This window comes from Anolis carolinensis, unplaced genomic scaffold (genome assembly GCF_035594765.1).
Source record: "Anolis carolinensis isolate JA03-04 unplaced genomic scaffold, rAnoCar3.1.pri scaffold_12, whole genome shotgun sequence".
In the NCBI taxonomy this organism is placed as follows: domain Eukaryota; kingdom Metazoa; phylum Chordata; class Lepidosauria; order Squamata; family Dactyloidae; genus Anolis; species Anolis carolinensis.
The window spans coordinates 14,069,749-14,090,794 of NW_026943823.1; the positions used below are offsets into that span (position 1 = coordinate 14,069,749).

Consider the following 21,046-nt stretch of genomic DNA (forward strand, 5'->3'; position numbering starts at 1 on the left):
CTGACCAAGAGGTCATGAGTTCGAGGCCAGCTTGGAGCCTATGTTTGTCTTGTCTTTGTTCTATGTTAAAAGGCATTGAATGTTTGCCTATATGTGTAATGTGATCCGCCCTGAGTCCCCTTCGGGGTGAGAAGGGCAGAATATAAATACTGTAAATAAATAAATAAATATTTATTATTCAATCTTATATGCAGCCACTCGCCTAGGGCTCAGGGCGGCTTACAAGAACAGGCTAAAATCTAACAATTTAAAAACATCTTAAAAACATCTTAAAAACATATTTTAAAAACATCAATAACAGAAATCAAAAGCCTGCCGAAACAGGTGTGTCTTACATGCCCTGCGAAAGGCTGACAAGTCCCGAAATAAAAATAGAGTAAAATAAATGTAATAGTAGCAACAATAATAGAGAAAAATAATAAATGCAATAATACCAATAATAATAGAGAAAAATAATAAATGCAATAATACCAATAATAATAGGGAAAAATAATAAACGTACCATATATTCTTGAGTATAAGCTGACCCAAATATAAGCCAACCAGGACCCTCACCCGAGTATAAGCCGAGGGAGGCTTTTTCAGTCTTAAAAAAGCGATGAAAAACCAGGCTTATACTCGAGTATATACAGTACTTTACACCCAATGTACGTCTGCATTGTGAAATCAGTTTACTTTTACTGCCATGACTCAATGCTATGGAATCATGGGAATTGTAGTATCACAAGATCTGTAGCCTTCTCTGCCAAAGAGTGCTGGTGCCTCCCAAAACTATAACTCCCATGACTCCGTAGCACCAAACCATAGACCTCAATGCTGGCCACATCTCCAAAGGGAAGGAGCTCCAAAATTGGGGTGCCATAGCCAAGACATGCTACAATTACAGATTTATTGCAGTCTCAAACCACTTTGGCTCAATGCAGCTGTAGGGCGCTGTAGTTTGGTGAAGAACCAGCACTCTTTGGCAGAGAAAGCTAAAGGCCTTGCGAAACAACAACTAATGAGGCAATTAATGAAATGTCTTCCTAACATCCCTAGCACACATGCGCAGTGTTTTCTGCAGCATCCCCTCTGCTTGTCGAAAGCCCATCTGTGAACCAAATATTAATGTGTAGCCATCTGCCACAGGCACATTACTACCAATGGCACATTAAAGGAGGAGGCTGGCAATGCCATTGTGGAGACATCTCATGCCAGCTGCCATTGACACAAGTGTGGAAAAAAGGCCTGTGGCTAAAAAAAGAAAGACAAAGCGGGTGCATCACATTAAAGTCAAAGGTGGAACCCTGCTAGTATCATACAGGTTGAGAATCTTAAATACAGATAAAGATTAACAGATTAACAGATAAAGATTTTATTATGTCACAAAATGAGGATATTTTATTCACTTACAGTAGAGTCTCACTTATCCAACATTTGCTTATCCAACGTTCTGGATTATCCAACACATTTTTGTAGTCAATGTTTTCAATACATTGTGATATATTGGTGCTAAATTCGTAAATACAGTAATTACTATATAGCATTACTGCGTATTGAACTACTTTTTCTGTCAAATTTGTTGTATAACATGATGTTTTGGTGCTTAATTTGTAAAATCATAACCTAATTTGATGTTTAATAGGCTTTTCCTTAACCCCTCCTTATTATCCAACATATTCGCTTATCCAACATTCTGCCAGCCCGTTTATGTTGGATAAGTGAGACTCTACTGTATATGACTTCAGCAGCCAGGATCACCTACGCAAAGTACTGGAAACTAGAAGAAATGCCAGACCCGGATCAATGGAGAACTAAACTGATGGACATTAAGGACATGGACAAATTGACTTTCTTGATTAAAAAGAACTCAGGTAATCCTATAAAACAAACAACCTGGGATCAGGCAGAAAATTATTTCAGAAGAAGAAGAAACAAACAACTACTGGGAGAGATACAGTAATACTACAATATCCCCATTTGAGGGAGAATTTGCAGAATGAGAAAAGAACCAAACCACAAAGGACTGGAAGGAAGTCAATACCATTTTTATTATTATTATTATTATTATTATTATTATTATTATTATTATTATTTCTCAATTATTTTTTCTACTTTTTCTATTATCTTTTTTGTTGTTTTTCTTTTGTGTGTGTATATATATATGTGTGTGTTTATGTATATATATGTAGGTAGGTATTTTTATATATATGTGTGTGTGTGTATAAATGCCTCCATATATATTTTATATTTCTTATACAGTAGAGTCTCACTTATCCAACATAAACGGGCTGGCAGAATGTTGGATAAGTGAATATGTTGGATAATAAGGCGAGATTAAGAAAAAGCCTATTAAACATCAAAATAGGTTATGATTTTACAAATTAAGCACCAAAAAATCATGTTATACAACAAATTTGACAGAAAAGGTAGTTCATTCCACATTAATGCTATGTAGTAATTACTGTATTCATGAATTTAGCACCAAAATATCATGATATATTGAAAACATTGACTACAGAAATGCGTTGGATAATCCAGAACTTTGGATAAGTGAGACTCTACTGTATATATATTTTATATTATTATTATTATTATTATTATTATTATTATTATTTTCTCTTCTTTTCTCTCTCCTTTTTTCTTATACCCCCTCCCCCTTCTTCACCACTCCTTTTTTTCTTCACTTTCTATACAATAATTGTTCTCACTCTTTCGATATATTCTATTTCTATATATGCCAATAAAAATAATTTCAAAAAAAGAGAATCTCAAATACTCCAAAAATCCAAAACTATCCACATGGATGGCTGAGATAGTGAGACCTTTGTTGTAGTCCAATGCTCAAACCATGACACCATGCTGCTCCCTTGTTTAAAAATAGCAGGATGAAATTCCTTCTCGTCTGAGAATGGTCCGTGTCTCAGTTGTGTCCGTGACGCAACTGCCCTTGGAAGTTAAAATATCAAAAAGAATCCTTCTGCTCTCGCAGGAGCGTTAATTCTTCTTGCTACTCTCCTCACATGGCCTTTCCCCAACTCCTGGAATGCTTTGGAAGCAGATGTAAACACAATCCGTTCGGCATCTTTCTGTCCGATTCAAGAAAAAATTGGAGAACTGGGTTGTTATAGTTATTATCGTGTGAATCATCCTGAACGCTGCAATAACATTTTTGGAGAGTCGCATTCTCAATTGGCACACAGACTTTTGTTAAAGAGTGTTGTTGGGGGCGATCTGATCTCCTAGGGTGCATCTGCACAATAAAATTAATGCAGTTTGATACCAGTTTAACTGCTATGGCTCAAGGGAATACAATGCTGAGATTTGTAGTTTGGGGAGGCATCAGGACTCCTTGGCAAAGACAGCTAAAGAATTTGCACAACTGCAGCTTCTATGATTTCATAGTATGGACCTATGGTAGTTGATATGGTGTGAAACTGCATTAATTCTGCAGTGTAGATGCACCCATAGATGGTGAGTGGAGGAAGCTGACCTAGAAGGGCCTTGAGAGTCCTAAAGGGAACATTTTGCATCAAATCTGTGCATAATCACATTTGGGGGGGAAAAAATCAAATCAGCAAATGTGGAGGGACAACTGTTTTTCTGATTTCTATTTGTGGATGGGAAAGCTGGACCATGAAGAAAGCTGACAGTTAAGAAATCAACTTATTTGAAAAGTGCTGCCAGAAGAAAGTTCTTCCTTGGACTGCTAAACAGACAAATCAATGGGTGTTAAAGCCTGAACTCTTACGAGATGTCAAAATGACTAAACTGAGTCTATAATGCTTTGGACAAATCATGAGACAAGGTTATCTGCGGTTTCACACACACCAGTGCAGCAAGATCCTTGACAATCTGGAGATTTGAGCCTAAATCCTATGGCTAGTCACGATTAAAATAAAACCATTAAACCAATAGGATTCACCTACATTTCCCTCTCAGCACTCAACCATTGATCCAATAGGTCTACCCTTGTCGAGGGTAATAGGACTCTCAGCTTTCCATATATCCCATAATTTGATCTGATGGATTTGCTTTGCTTTGTTAATGATCCCCAAATGGAAAGATGCAAACCCCGGATTATTTGTGGCTATCAGCAACACTAATGGATGAAAATATTATTGCTGAAATGCCTGGAGGGTGCCTTATTTACATCAAGTGTCTTAGGTGCTTCTTCTCGTAAGTGTGTTTTAGCCGATTGCCAAAAAGAAATGGAATACATGAATGTGACTAACAGGTGTCTGGAAATGCTGAACAGACAGGAGCCCTTGGCAGATGGACTGGCCACAAATCTCTTGCTCCGTAGCAGAAAAGCTGGATTGGTTGCCGCAGGGTGTGTGAAATGACCTAACAGACCCCAGTCTAAGGGAGCTCACACTGCTGAGACCCAGCTGCCTTGGAAATTGGCTGGGAGGCTAATCCCAGGAAGCACCAAATGGCCCTAATCTGGGCAGCCTCTAGCATATAGACCTCTCATTTCACCATAGGTTTGCTGGTTTTTCCTGTAGTTGAACACCTTGGGCAAACTCCTACCCATAGCAGCCCGCATAGCTTCATTTGAAGCCTCAAATGGCTCAGGGGCTCAATGGCTGAGAAATACTTCTCCCTATAGATTACCATTAAACCGCAGTGACTCAATGGGTTAAATCCTTGTGCTGGCTGGACTCCTGACCTGAAGGTTAGGTTACTGACATGAAGGTTGTCGGTTTGAATCCGCAAGACGGGGTGAGCTCTAGTCTGCTCTAGCTTGCAGGGACCTGAAAGCAGCCTCCCGGGTGTCCCCTGGGCAACAGCCAATTCTCTTACACCAAAACCACTTGCCAAGTCACTTCTGACACAATAAAAAAAGCCACCTGTGAACTTTGTCTATAAAAGGAAAACCCTTCACTGTGTCTAACAGATAGGGGAATTGTATTGCTCCCCATAACATTTCACAGCAATCTCAAAGAATGACGAAAGGCCGCAGCAGTTTGCCTTTGCCTAAGATGACTGGAAGGTCATCTTTCTTTCCTCTCTGAGGGCATATCTACACTGACCAAATAAGGTAGAATAAAAACAGCAAGAAAATAAGTATATCAAATATGAACCTGATCACACATCAAGCACAAGAACCGAGTTGAGATGGGAGAGTGCTTATATGCATCGTAACTTTGGCTCCGAACCAGTTCCAGTGTCCATAGCTTCATGCCTGTGGAGGATTTGTAGTTTTTTCACAGCTCCCCCCCCCCCCCCAATTTATTTCTCAATATGATGCAATTTTACACCTATAATAGTAATAATGATTTTTGTATCCCGCCTCCCTCTCCCCAAAGAGACTCGGGGCGGCTCACACAGGGACATGCCCGATCAACACAGATAAAATAATAGCTAATAAAATTGATAAAACAACATCTAATATGACAAAATAAAACAACTCACAGGCATAACACAGTATAAAACATCATCGAACAAACCACCAATGGCCTGAGTAGTAAACTGATTCTGATGGGCAGGCAGGGCTAGAGGAAATCAGTTACAAGGACAGGACTACAATCTTACATATGGTGATGTGCATTATAGGTCTTATCTCAAAGTATTGCATATTCCTGCACATGTTCGAGATGCCTTCAATCCACTCTAAGTGGTCAGTGCAGATGTGCTCTGATTTGACTGACTGCAAAGTCTTTCAGCACACAGTTTGAGCTAGGTGTGCTTCAGCACTTTGCTTTCTCCTAAGCTGACTGGGAATGAGAAGACTCTGCCTCTTCCCTTCTCTTTCCCTTTTCATTCCCTCTCCATCTTTACCTGCACCCCCTTCTTACTAAGTGAAATGCAATTTACTTTTACACTTTGAATTCAGTTTACTGCAATTGAAGGAAGCTGAGGACAAAAATGGGAGACAGAGAGAGAAACTGGGACCTTTTTAAAGCAGCTGAACAAGTGGGATGACCGAAAATTAACCAGGACTACCCTGGCAGCAATCACTGCTGTCATATTCAAATAGCTTCCCTTGGACTTTCAGACTGGGTTTTCTAGCTCTCTTGTCCTTGATTCATATTATCTGAATACCAATGTTGATAGCATCTAATTGGAAAGTTTTCAGCCAGCCTGTTAGGTTCTAAAGCAAAATGTTATTACTTCCACAGCTCCCTGGGAAATGCATTCTTTGGTGTTTCTCTTCTGTTTCTTATTCTTTTGCTGCTTCTGTAACAACGGATTGGCTTTCAATAGACAGGCAACCAAGTTAGGTTAGTTTAAAAACAGCTGGACAAAAGGCTCATTCACATTCCTAATCTAGTGAGCTTCAATATATATACACCGTATACACTCGAGTATAAGCCGACCCGAATATAAGCCGAGGCACCTAATTTTACCACAAAAACTGGGAAAACTTATTGACTCAAGTATAAGACGAGGGTGGGAAATGCAGCAGCTACTGGTCAAATTCAGAAAAAAAAATAAAAATAGATATTAATAAAATTGCATTACTTGAGGCATCAGTAGGTTAAATGTTTTTGAATATGTATATAAAACTGTAATTTAAGATAATAATAAGACTTAAATAAGATAAGACTGTCCAACTTTGATATATATACTCAAGTGTAAGCCGACCTGAATAGAAGCCAGCCAGGACCCTCACTCAAATATAAGCCAAGGGGAGCTTTTTCAGCCCTAAAAAAGGGCTGAAAAACTAGGCTTCTACTCGAGTATATACAGTATATGCTTTCACTCATGCTATAATTGGACAGTTGCTAGAGGCAGTTCAGATACCTTCCCTTGCAGACTTTTTTCTTCTGTGTTGCGAAAACAAGAATCTCACAGCACCTAAAATGATCAGAGAATGGATTTCTCCCTGAGGTCAGCTAAAAGTATTTTGTTACCTTGGTGAAGGGGGAAAATCATGCAGACACACCGAAATGCACGTCATCACACTGTGCAGAAGAACAGGTCTTTAAATGTCTATATGTTACACAGTTTTTTAAATTGTGTCAGAAGCAACTTGGGAACATACTGCAAGTCACTTCTGGTGTGAGAGAATTGGCTATCTACAGAGACGTTGCTCAGGGGACACTGAAGCTGGGGGCTTCTCTCATGTCCCCACAAGCTAGAGCTGACAAATGGGAGCTCACCCTGTCTCGCAAATTCGAACTGGCAACCTTCAGGTCAGCAAGCCGACCTTCAGGTCAGCAGTTCAGCCAGCACAAGGTTTTAACCCACTGCACTTCCGCAGCTCCGATGTTACACAGTGAAGTGTATCTTGGTCCCTTGCATTTGTAAAACCACAGAGATTGAGTATTGGACTACAACTCTGTAGACAAGGGTTTGAGTCCCCAAACAGTTATAGAAACCGACTTGCTTGAGTCATACACTCTCAACCCTAGAAAACCACATGATAGGGTCACTTTAGGTTTCCAGAAGTCAGAAATAACTTGAAGACAAACAACAACAACAACAACAACAACAGAATGAGGGGACATCATTTAGGGATAGAATTATACAAGTCCTTGCCCCCAGAATCTTGCATTCCGACACTAATAAAATTATTGTTTTCAAATAAAAACAAATGACTGGTTCAAACACTGTGTCTTTCCATTTATTGCAGAGACTTGCTCGGCACCGCTTGGCAAAATCAAAACAACTGATTTCCTTTCCTAGGGTTTTTTTTATCTTTAACTAAATTTGTTCGACAGCTCACCCAATAGAAAAGCAGGATACAGAAGCAACTCAGAAGGAGCCTCATCATTTGCTAAATTTTCACCTTTACAGAGCCAGTGTACTACAACTATTAATGGGATTCAAAGTGTTACTCAGCCATAGAAACTCACTGGATGAAATTAGGTGCGTGACAACTGCTCAGCCTTGTAGGAAGGCAATGGCAATCTCCTCTGAATATATCTTGCTAAGAAAACCCTGGAATAGGCCAGTGTTAGTTGAAGACACACAAATAACACCATAATTGTCAAAACCACTTCTATTAGAACCCCGTGAAAACTCCACACAGAATTCTATACAGAGAATTGGGGATACTGTGCTAGTTTCCAGCCTGAGTTCTGCAGAAGCTGTCCAATGTCCTGAATTACTGGAGCTAGGATTCAGCACCTTGCATGGTCACTGAAAGCTTGGACTGGTCCAAGGACATAGAAACCAACATTGTCACAATTTGAGTCAACTCAAACTTCCACACACCCACAAACAACAAAAACAAGGACAGCAAGACTTGCGTTCTTGACCTACCTGCTTCTCGCCACTCGGCTTCCTATAGTTCAGAAGGAGTTCCACGGCTCCCACCACTTCCTTCCGTATTGCGTACAGCAGCGCATCGCCCACATAGATCCCGTGGCTCAGCAACAACTCCATGATTTCTAGGTTCTCGTTCTCTATGGCTATTAGGAGGGCACTGCGTCCAAGAGGGTCCATGCAATTTATGTTGATGTTGTAGTAGATCTCGGCCTCCTCCAAGGAGTGCTTCACGCTGGCATAGTCCCCCTTCTCCACAGCACTGAGGTAGGCTTTCTCCTCCAATGAGAGTTCGGCTTCTGCCCGGACAATTTGCAAAGGAATCCGGTCTCGGTAGGGTGAGTAGTTCACCTTTTTATAGTACAACTGAGCCATGGTTCATAGCGACCGGAGAGGCTGTTTGGAAAAAGAAAAAGGACAAGATGAATGATAAGAAACAGGCAGTCCCCAGATTCCTTCTCTGGGAAAGATGAATGTCTTGGGCAGAAGGTTCTCCACAGATTTATCTGTATGCAGAGCCAGCCCTAGGTATTTTTCAAGTGAAGGCGAACAGAATTTTGGCACCCCCCCCCAACCAATCACTGAAAAATAAAAGTGTTGGATAAGCAAAAATGTTTGATAATAAGGAGGGATTAAGGAAAAGCCTATTAAACATCAAATTACATTAAGATTTTACAAATTAAGCATGAAAACATCATGTTTTACAACAAATCAACAGAAAAAGCAGGCCGCAGGAGACAGGAGTTGCCTCAATGGCGCCCCCCAACAAGATGGCGCCACAGGCAACTGCCTAGTTGGCCTGGTGGTTGAACCGCCTCTGTCTGTATGTCTCCTTTTTTCTGTTATTCTTTCTGACCAAATTTCCCAGTAACCAGGAAAGCTAAAAACTAATAATGATCAATATTCATGCCATTCCTAATTATAATAACAGTGGTCAAGTTTTAGAATTACAATACATTACTTTATAATGATGGTGGTATATTGCTAACATGACATGTTCGTGAATTGTGATGGTACACAATGGTGCTCCCAAAATGCAATGGGACATGCTGAGCATCAGGGTGTACTCTGCCCTTGAGACATCTTTTTACTCAGCACCACACCAGAGTCCAGTAATATTAACTGCAGCAGTTTATTAAGAAAAGCATGTACTAAGGGGAAAGGAGCATTTACCAAAAGAGCAGGAAAAAGGGAGCAGTATAGCAGTAGTCCATATACAAAAGAGCAGTTGTCCAAAAATGGCAAGGTACACGCATTCAAGGAAGTCAAGATCACAGACATACATCCATAAGCATGAAAGCAGGAAGCTTTTCCGAAGCAAAACTCTTTCAGGAACATAGACAAATACAGGAAACTTGAATCATGTACTTGAGAGCTGAGACAGGAACCTGAACCTTTTGGCAACGTTGCCTGCTCTGAGAAACACCCAGCAAGCATCACTTAATTTAAGCCCAAGCCCGACCAAGAAGCCATGAGATCATGCCTCACACACCTGAGTTTCAAAGATTTCTGACAGAGTCTCTCTGAATGTCTAATTAATCTATTCTTCACTCCTTCCATCCGGAGACCTAATTTGATATTGCGGGAAAACTCCCCATGAGCTTGAAGGCTGCTTCCCAAAAGAAATTGACTTTTCACCTGTTTCCCTTTCCCCTGTTGCTAAGGAATGAACATTGGAATCCAAAACATCCTCTCTCTTATCTTCAACTGCCTGTACTTCTCTCTGATCTAAGGCCTTCAGTTCACCCTGATCACACACAGACTCCTCAGTGGGAAAATCCATCATCCCCTTCATCCTCTGATAAATTCCCAGCCTCTTGCTAAGCCCCAACACAGGGCATGTTATGTATTACCACCAAATCACACTATCGGGTTGTAAGATGCATTGGTGTCATGCTGTGTATTGGGAAACACTGGATGGGGGCACACAGTACAATGAGATGATGATATTATTATTATTATTATTCCACAATGGCGACACTGCTGGTTCTGCTGGTGTAATTATGCATCTGCTCTCTTCCTGAGACTATAAACCAGGGGTCCCCAAAGTTTTTAAATGGAGGGCTGATTCATGGTACCTCAAATTGTTGAGGGGCCAAATTATCATTTGAAAAAAAAAAAACAACGAACAAATTCCTATGCTCACTGCACATGTCTTATTTGTAGTGCAAAAATACCCCCCAGCAACAATTACTTATTTATTTATTTACTACATTTATATCCCACCCTCTCTCACCCCGAAGGAGACTCAGAGCGGCTTACAAGTTGTATGTACATACAATATATTATATTATTAGCATAGCACAATATTAGCATTATATATTACTATATTGTACTATACCATTATACCGTAACATTATTAGTAATATTACATTTAATATATAATGTATAATTAATATTATTATATTATATAATATTATTACATTGTATTATTATTATTAGCCGCCCTGAGTCCCCTATTGGGTGAGAAGGGCGGAAGTAGATATACTGTAATAAATAAATAAATAAATATTATATTGTATTACATTATAATATTATTATCAATGTTATATGTATATACAATATATTATATTATTACCATATCATTCATTTACAATATTTCATTTACAATATTGGTAAAAGAAAGAACAATACAATATTTAAAAATAAAAATATTTTTAACCAACACTGTAAACTTATCAGGATTTCAGTGGGAAGTGTGGGCCTGCTTCTGGCCAATGAGATAATCAAGTAGGATTTTTGTTGTGTGCCTTCAAGTCATTTCAGACTTTGGGCGAGCCTAAGTCTAAAACCTTGGGCGGGGGCCAGGGAAATGGCCTTGGAGGGCCTTAGTTTGGGGACCCCTGCTATAAACAGTGTACAACGGCACAATTAAACATTGCACAGCTACATCATTCTTAGACCCACAATTAAACATTGCACAGCTACATCATTCTTAGACCCACAATTAAACATTGCACAGCTACATCATTCTTAGCCCCAGAAGGAAATGAAAAGACCTCCCTTCACCCAACTGCCACTGCCCTGGCCTCAGGGGGAGAGAAAAAGAGTGAGTTCGTGTCCATAGGTCTTCCTAACAAGCAGGGCCGGCCGGAGATATTTTTTAATGGGAAGCGGGGGTGCTGAAAAGCGCCCCCGCCACCCGCGCCCTGGCCCCGCCCAGCGTGCCCTGGCCCCGCCTCCCACGCTGCGTGGGAGGCGGGGCCAGGGCGATTAGTGAGGGGGGGCGGGGCCACAGTTGGCCCCGCCCCCGCCCAGCGTGGCCATTTTGCCCTTAGTAACAAACTAAGGGCAAAAATGGCTTATCTGGCTGTGCGCATGCGCACAGCCAGATAAGCCATTTTTGCCCTTAGTTTGTTACTAAGGGCAAAATGGCCTAGGTGTGCTGTGCGCACGCGCACAGCACACCTAGGCCATTCGGGCCTGACTTCCTGGTCGCGGCCGGCGATCGCCCGGGCGGTCGCCGGCCGCGACCAGGAAGTCAGGCCCGAATGCCCTAGCTGTGCTGTGCGCGTGCGCACAGCACAGCTAGGCCATTTTGCCCTTAGTAACAAACTAAGGGCAAAAATGGCTTCTCTGGCTGTGCGCATGCGCACAGCCAGAGAAGCCATTTTTGCCCTTAGTTTGTTACTAAGGGCAAAATGGCCTAGCTGTGCTGTGCGCACGCGCACAGCACAGCTAGGCCATTCGGGCCTGACTTCCTGGTCGCGGCCGGCGACCGCCCGGGCGATCGCCGGCCGCGACCAGGAAGTCAGGCCCGAATGGCGCCCCTAGCAGCCAGCGCCCGAGGCGGCCGCGTCCGCGGCCGCCTAGTAACAACCGGCCCTGCTAACAAGTCTGTATATTATTCCAAGCTTAATACAAATCTCCCCTGATTTTTATCATCATCGGGACAGATTCCCAGCATGTTCAAACCAGTCACAGTCTGAAGGTGGCTAATGAAGTGTTTCCTTCCTTGTTATAGGATTCAACAAGGACAAGATTAGATATATGGATTGATAACAGGAGCTAAAGAACCATGTAACTTCAAATATACACTTATAATGAGATAAATACAATGCATTTGCACATTTTTATCCTAACTATCTGGGGATGGATGCCTTCTCTAATCCATCCTGATGTTGTTGTTTCAATTTGTTTTGCTAGTGTTAAAAGAAAGAAGGTACTGTTCAACCTGAAGACATTTGGGTACACAATAAACTGTTTTCCAGGGTCTTGTTATTCCACTGTTTGTGATCTCATAAAAACCTGAACGTTCTGTTTGTATTTCACATTGACTGGAATCTGGGGATGTGCATATATTCCCCTTCATGTTTATCCAATGAAGAACCTCCACATTCAGTTCAAACAGGTCGAAGCACAGGGACCCATAGAGTGCTGCTGAACACTGTGTTCTGATGTTTATGGACACTTCGCATGCTTGCACACTATACACAACTGTGAATTAATGCACATCATTGTGCATTGAACATTGGGTGTGCCAATGGCATTGCACTAACCAAGTGGTGTTGCATAAAATAAGAATGATAGATTCAGCTGTATGCTGATCTGTTTTAGCGAGCATGATCAGCTCCATCTTGACAATAGTGGACATCTCCCCATGCCTTTATTGTTAGCTGAACTCTGTCATTATGCTAGAAATGTTGGAATTTAAATGTCATAGGCTCAGGACAAACAATCAGAATTTATGGTTACCTCCAGTGCCAAACCCTAAGAACATCCTCCTAAACAATAAACCAGCCCTGGAAACATTCCATGTTGGTCATACACATCTCAGATAAGGATGATCACATATGCATTAGATATTTCCTAGTGCTGTAAGTAGGTTGAATTGTAAGCAGTGCTGGTAGTTCCTTTGGCCAGAGTTATGGTTAGTTGTCTGTTTACCTTTCTGCTCAATTTCAGGGCTCATTCCAATGATGTTATCCTATCTGAGAAGATACAGAAAGGCTGAGACTGCAATCCTACAGCTCCCAAATCACAGCATTAGTACCAAAGACACATTCCCTCCTTAATGTACTGCATAATTCCAGCAACTATATTTTGCATGCAATCTATGATGCTGAGCCAATTTTGTTTGTAGCCCTGACTCTTTTAAGTACACCATGAATCAAAGTTGACTTGATGGCAGTCATCATCAGTTGGTGGAGCCCCCAGTGGTACAGTGAGTTAAACCACTAAGCTGCTGAACTTGCTGACCAAAAGATCGGCAGTTTGAATCCAGGGAGCGGAGTGAGCTCCCACTGTTAGCCCCAGCTTCTACCAACCTAGCAGTTCAAAAACATGCAAATGTGAGTAGATCAATAGGTACCACTCTGGCAGGAAGGTAATAGCACTCCATGCAGTCATGCTGGCCACATGACCTAGGAGGTGTCTACGGACAACGGCGGCTCATCGGCTTAGAAATGGAAATGAGCACCAACCCCCAGAGTCAGACACGACTGGACTTAATGTCAGGGGAAAACTTTTACCTTTACCTATCATCAGTTGATGGAGTCCTGGTGGCGCAATGAGTTAAACACTTGTGCCGGCAGGACTGCTGACCAAAAGATCAGCAGTTCGAATCTGGGGAGCAGGGTGAGCTCCCATCTGTCAGCTCCAGCTTCCCTTGCAGGGACATGAGAGAAGCCTGCCACAGGATAGTAAAACATCAAACATCCGGGTATCTCCTTGGACGGCCAATTCTCTCACACCAGAAGCGACTTGCCGTTTCTCAAGTTGCTCCTGACAGAAAAAAAAAACCCAATTATATTTTGCATGCTGAGTCAATTTCATTGCCCCGAGTCTGCAAGGACTCTTAAGTACAGAGTGACTTCACAGGGTCACCATAAGTCGAAGTAGACTTGATGGCAGTTATCAATTTAGAAGTATTTCAAATGCTCAGCCAGAAAGCACTACTGTCTACCTTAAATTACAAACCCTCCGTTACAATGAGCTACACGTGTACAATGTGAAAGGCTCAGAAGTTTAGGACTGCATGCTTTTGTAGCCTCCATAACCAGGCCCTTTTTGAATGTATACCCTTGTTCCATAATTTTTTCTTCTTCTCCGCTTAGAGTAGGTTTTGTCTTTCCCCAAGCCTGCTCCGTGCGACCTTGCAACAGTTTTTTATTTACATCCTGACACATTTAATTATTTTTAGTGTAACCTTCTCTCTTTTCTCAATTTATAAATAACCCCTGAAGACGGCTTCGGCATATCCAAGAGCCTGCCGCCGCTCTGTGGTCCCCCGGTGCCATCTTCAACTGTAATGAATCTCTTCCCTGGTGGGGGGGAAAAAAGCTGCAAATTGAAATTGCGGCTCTTTGTCTCCATCCCCCAAAAAAGCAAAACACATTCATAGCAGGAAGAAGAATCCCGGGGGTATATCTATGGGGAGGTCAAAATGGCTTCCCCAAATAAAAATGTGATCCCTGAATGCAATTTTCCGGCAATTCCCAGGTTTCTAGCACTACAGAGAGGGAGATGTTGAAAAGCATCCACTCCTAGAATTCTTCTGTTTGCTCATGTCTGTATCTTTGCCGGCCCCTTTTCTTTGAATGCTTACACAGTGGCTGCTTGGGATTCTGCTTGGGATTTAGATACCGTATATACTCGAGTATAAGTTGACCCGAATATAAGCCGAGGCACCTAATTTTATCACAAAAAACTGAGATAACTTAATGGCTCGAATATAAGCCGAGGGTGGGAAATGTAGCAGCTATGGGTAAATTTCAAAATAAAAATAGATACCAATAAAATGTCATTAATCAAGGCATCAGTAGGTTAAATGTTTTTGAATATTTACCGTATTTCAAAGAAAAACAATAAACTAGTTCTATAAGTGGAAAAGTAGGGGCAACAAAAACAATATGGTATCAATAATAATCTAATAATAATAATAATAATAATAATAATAATAATAATAAAACTTCATTTGGATCCCACCCTATCTCCCCATGAGGAATCAGGCCGGATTCCAACATATTAACAGGCAAACATTCAAATCCTACATAAACAATGCAGAGCTAGAAATAAATCTATAATTATATATAATAATTTCACATGTGCATTTACCCCTGAAACATTTGCAAATCCCCCCTCTCTCTATGTGTGTGTGTGTGTGTGCATTTCCCCTACAATATTTGCAAGCCATATATATACACACACATACACATATCTATCTAGACATGTCTATATATATTTGTGTGTTCATTTTCCCCCGTAATATTTCCAAGCCCTATATGTAGGTAGGTAAGAATATAGTCATATCTATCCAGACATCTCTCTTTATATAGATATTTGCAGAGACTTGCAAACATATGAGGGTAAATTCATATATAAAAATAATGTATATGTATGGCTACAGATACACAGGTACATGGATCTATATGTATAAAGGATTTGCAAAGACCTGCAAACATATGAGTGGAAAATTCATATATAAAATTAACATATATAGATAGATACATACATATATAAAGGTACATAGAGATTGCAAAAGCTTGCAAGGGGTTAATGCCTATAGGAGAGCTTAACAAATATTTCAGGGGAAAATGCTTTCATAAGATTAATGAATGTATATTTTTCTTCTTCCTGACTTGCAAGGGTGTCTCTCTTTTCAAAACATTCCCTTGATTAAGAGCAGGGAGGCTTTGGAAAAGTAAACACACTGATAAGGGAGGAGAAGAGAGAAATAGATCACATATTGCAAGCAATAGCTTGCAGGATCTGTTGCCGGCCTTGACCCGATTATAAGCCAGGGGAGGCTTTTTCAGCTCATAAATAAGGGCTGAAAAACTCAGCTTATCTTCAAGTATATATGGTATTTAGAAACCCACTTGATGAGTGACACTCTCTCAGCCTCAGAGGGAGGCAAGGACAACTCTTTCCTGAACAAACCTTACCCAGATAGGATTGATATAGGTTGAAAATGCTTTGAAAGCATACTCTGGGTTCTAGTCATAAGACAGCAGTGGGCAACCAGGCAGGAGTTTAGGACCACTTTACCCTGTTCTCTTGTTTGGAGGCCTGATGCTCACATTTTCCCCTCTTGGTCCTTCGGTTCGGAAGGGAAGACACTCTGGGTAGCATTGAGCCTTTGGATATCTTACATTCTGATGTTTCACTCTTCAAATCTCTTTGCAAAATGCAGACATGTCTCCTTAGACTAGGACACAACAGAGCAACAAATTCAAACTGCAGGAAAAGAGATTGCGATTAAAAAAAAAAAATCCTGATGGGGAGAACTCATTGATAGTGGACAGCACTGTTTGGAGTATGGTGGAGTCTCCTAGCTTGGAGGATTCAAAACCAAAGTTGGATATTAGGAATATATTCATAACCTGTTAGGATTATGATACCAATATGGTTAGATTAAGGAGCCCCGGTGGCGAAGTGTGTTAAAGCACTGAGCTGCTGAACTTGCAGACCGAAAGGTCCCAGGTTCAAATCCCGGGAGCTGAATGAGCGCCCACTGTTGCTCCAGCTTCTGCCAACCTAGCAGTTTGAAAACATGGTATTTTTTTTAAAAAACATATAAAACTGCTCCAGTGGGAAGGTAACGGCGCTCCATGCAGTCATGCCGACTACATGACCTTGGAGGTGTCTATGGACAATGCGGGCTCTTCAGCTTAGAAATGGAGATGAGCATCAACCCCAGAGTCAGACATGACTGGACTTAACGTCAGGGGAAACCTTTACCTTTACCTTATGGTTAGATATTGGTGCAGAGTAGCAATAATGCAGAAGACTAGGGGTTTATGTGAGCAGAGGTGAGAAAAAAGCAAAAATAGCCAGCCTCCCTTTCCCTTTAAAGAGTCATGCGCACAAAAGAAGCATCAGAGACATCAAAAGTAAAATAGTAAAAATATGTTTACTCACAATCTTGTATGATGATGGTCATACAGGTAAAAACATCTTAGTTCCAAAAGAATATAGTTCAGGATACTACATATCTCTTAACAAAGAGTAACATCAGCATGGCAGGATCAAGAAACAGGAAGAGCAGAGAGAGAGCAGGAAGAGAGTCTCCCCTTTTTATGCCCCAAATTCTAAAGGTGTACATCGCTTCCTGTGTGTCCACTTCACATGCGCAACCCTTAAAATGGTGCCATCAACTTTGGAATGCAGCTTGTCTCAGGTTATTAAGCAACAAACAAAACTAACTACATAAACCATCCCACATTGAAAATGCATGCATGATTGCTAGATAACCCAACATTGTATGATCACGGGCTAAGGTGGCGCAATGGGTTAAACTCTTGTGTTGCTGAACTGCTGACCTGAAGGTCAGCATTCGAATCCGTGAGGCAGAGTGCGCTCCCGCTGTTAGCCCTAGCTCCTGCCAACCTAGCAATTCAAAAACATGCAAGTAGATCAATAGGTACGCTCCATGCAGTCATGCTAGTCACACGACCAGGAGATGCCTATGAACAACACAGGCTCCTTGGCTTGGAAATGGAGATAAGCACCTCCCCCAGAGCTGGAGATGAGCACCGCCTCCAGAAGCAGGAAGTGAAAGGAGAAGCCTTTACCTTTGCCTGTGTCTTTGTGCTTCATTATATTTCATTGTAACAAGGCACTGAATGTTTGCCTGTGTCTGTTATATGTTGCAACCCTCTCTGAGTCCTCTTGGGAAGAAGGGCGGAATATAAATAAAGTATTATTGTTACTTGATACACAGCAAAATTAGTACACTGCAAACAAGATCACTATGCTGACTGTTGTATTGGATCAATACAAGTGTCTAGGACTATGTGATGTATCAGCAAATAATGCATGCAGATCCGAGTAGGGTGGCTTTTTGCAGCTGATAGATGGTAATTTTGTCAGCTCCTATTGTTTTTAAGTGCTTTAGACACTGCACCTATTATTATTATTATTATTATTATTATTATTATTATTATTATTATTATTATTACTATTATTATGCTGGATTTCGTATCACAAAATCACAAGTCGAACACTTCTCAAGTGTCTAGGACTGTGTGATGTATTTTAGGATGATGCGCGCAGATCCCAGTAGGGTGGCCTTTTGCAGTTGGCAGATCGTGATTTTGTCAATGTCTATTGTTTCCAAATGCCGGCTGAGATCTTTTGGCACAGCACCCGATATGCCGAGCACCACCGGGACCACCTGTACTGGTTTCTGCCAGAGTCTTTGAAGTTCAATCTTGAGGTCCTGATAGCGGCTGAGTTTTTCCTGTTGTTTTTCAGCTATGCGACTGTCACCTGGGATGGCGACATCAATGATCCAAACCTTTTTCTTTTCCACAACTGTGATGTCTGGTGTGTTGTGTTCCAGAACTTTGTCAGTCTGGATTCGGAAGTCCCACAGTATCTTTGCGTGCTCATTTTCCAATACTTTTGCAGGTTTGTGATCCCACCAGTTCTTTACTGCTGGCAGGTGGTACTTGAGGCATAAGTTCCAATGAATCATTTGGGCCACATTGTTGTGCCTCTGTTTGTAGTCTGTCTGTGCGATTTTCTTACAGCAGTTGAGGATATGATGAATGGTTTCGTCGGTTTCCTTGCACAGTCTGCATTTTGGGTCATCAGCTGATTTTTCAAACTTGGCCTTAATTGCATTTGTTCTGATGGCTTGCTCCTGGGCTGCAAGGATCAGGCCTTCCGTCTCCTTCTTTAGTATCCCATTTGTGAGCCATAGCCAGGTCTTCTCCTTATCAGCTTTTCCTTCAGTTTTGTCAAGGAACTTTCCATGCAATGTTTTGTTGTGCCAACTGTCAGCTCTAGTTTGTAGTGCTGTTTTCTTGTCCTGGTTTTTTGTCTGCTGTGCTTTGAGGAGTTTCTGATTTTTGACTTCAATCAAAGCAGTTTCTTCACTTTGCTTTACATATTCTGCCAGGGCATGTTCTTCTTCTTTGACTGCTTGTTTTACTTGTAAGAGTAACATTATTATTATTATTATTATTATTATTATTATTATTATTATTATTAATAATAATAATAATAATAATTTTATTATTACACAGCAAACAAGATAGATATGCTGGATTTTGTATCACAAAATCACAAGTTGAACACTTCCCAAGTGTCTAGGACTGTGTGATGTATTTTCAGATGATGCGTGCATATCCCAGTAGGGTGGCCTTTTGCAGTTGGCAGATCATGATTTTGTTTATTATTATTATTATTGTTGTTGTTGTTGTTGTTGTTGTTGTTGTTGTTGTTGTTATTATTACCATCCGCCAGGACTGCTTTGACTGTGTCCTCCTGCATGACAGAATACAGGTTGGATTGCATGGCGCTTGGGGCCTCTACAACCCTATGATTCATTCGGGGTCTGTGCTTTCATCAGTTCTCTGAGATTCCCTTGGGGCCACTCACACACAGGCTACAGTACACTGTAGCATGTTGTTTTTGTATCTTGGCAGCCAAAATGCAAGCTTAAAACCCTCTTGGGTTCCACTTTTCAACTGATTCCACTTCCCAACAGTGCTGCAGCCCCCAACCTTTCTGATAATGGGGCGCTTTCTGGGTTTTGCTCAAGAGCCGCCTCTTTCCTGGCCCTGGCTGTGCAACATCAGCACCGATGAACTGTTCAAGCCAAGCATCGGTTTTCCCCTTCTTCAAACTCCGGAATGGTCCCCTCTCCATTGCCAGAATGATAGAGGATGGTTGCCCTGGAAACAAGCCAGGGCCTAACACCGTTAAGCGGTGGCATTAACCCTGGCTGATTTGTGCCTCCCGCAACAAAGCGAAATCCATTCCAATTCCCTTCCTTTGACTGAACTGGGTTGCGGAGTGGCCCTGAGGCCTCCAGCTGGGCTGCAGAGGAGGAAAGCTTTGCGCCATCTCCCCCTTTGAAGTCTGCATCACTTTTCCATCAGTGATGGATCATAGCATCATAGAGTTGGAAGGGACCGCAAGGACCATCCATTCCAACCCCTTTCCACCGTGCAAGAAGACACCATCTAAGCCCTCCTGACAGATGGCCATCCAGAAAAACTACAGTTCCCAGGATTCTATAGCAGTGAGGTACAGCAATACTATCAAATTGAATTAATTCTCTAAAGTAGATGCATTGTACATTCTTGAATATGAAATGTGGCATAACTGGAAGCCTCCAAGAAATCTTGCTGCATCAGGGCAAGTGCAATTTGCCCAATGATAAAAATCCTGGCTGAATTATCCATTCATTTCTGCAAAACAGCCCACAGCTGCTATTCCTCTCTTGCAAGAAGCTGCTGCTCGTAGGCAGTTATCTCGAGCCACGTCCAAGTTGGTCTATTTCTTACGAATTTGCACATAAAGGGAATTAAGCAAGCCTGTGTGTTGACTTCTGGGCATCTCATCCGATATGGCTGTTCTGGAGATTGCATGCAGGCGTTTTAATTACATTAAGGCAGCCTTCAAGTGAAATAACAGTGCCATGTGCCAGCATCTTACAACGTGCCATAAAATGCATTGGGTGAAAAAAACTTATGGACTCTTATCTGGATTCTAAAAAGCATACATGTAAGTAAAGGTAAAGGTTTTCCCCTGACATTAAGTCAAGTCGTGTCCAACTCTGGGGGCTGGTGCTCATCTCCATTTCTAAGCTAAAGAGTCGAGTTTGTCCAAGGTCATGTGGCCATAGGCATGACTGCATGGAGTGCTGTTACCTTCCCGCTGTAGCAGTTCCTATTGATCTACTCACATTTGCATGTTTTAAAACTGCTAGGTTGGCAGAAGCTGGGGCTAACAGCAGGCACTCACCCTGCTCCCCAGATTTGAACCACCAACCTCAGTCAGCATGTTCAACAGCTCAGCAGTTTACCCCACTGCACAACCGGAGGCTCCATACATATATACATATACATATACATATACATATATATATATATATATATATGGAGCCTCCGGTGGC

The 21,046-nt window shown here is 41.5% G+C and overlaps 1 protein-coding gene across 2 annotated transcripts in view; it reads right to left on the reverse strand.

Annotated features, from left to right (window-relative positions):
* Positions 1–21,046, reverse strand: part of trpc5 (transient receptor potential cation channel subfamily C member 5) — a 136,968-nt gene that overhangs the window by 78,642 nt on the left and 37,280 nt on the right. The window contains exons 1-2 of one of the 2 annotated variants that reach the window (XM_062964125.1): positions 13,674–13,876; positions 8,194–8,592 (exon numbers count right to left, since the gene is read on the reverse strand). In XM_062964125.1, coding sequence (XP_062820195.1) covers positions 8,194–8,571 — 378 coding nt within the window. In that variant the 5' untranslated portion in view covers positions 8,572–8,592; positions 13,674–13,876. Of the gene's footprint in view, positions 1–8,193; positions 8,593–13,673; positions 13,877–21,046 lie in introns of those variants that run through there. The other variant, XM_003226401.3, reaches the window with a different exon arrangement.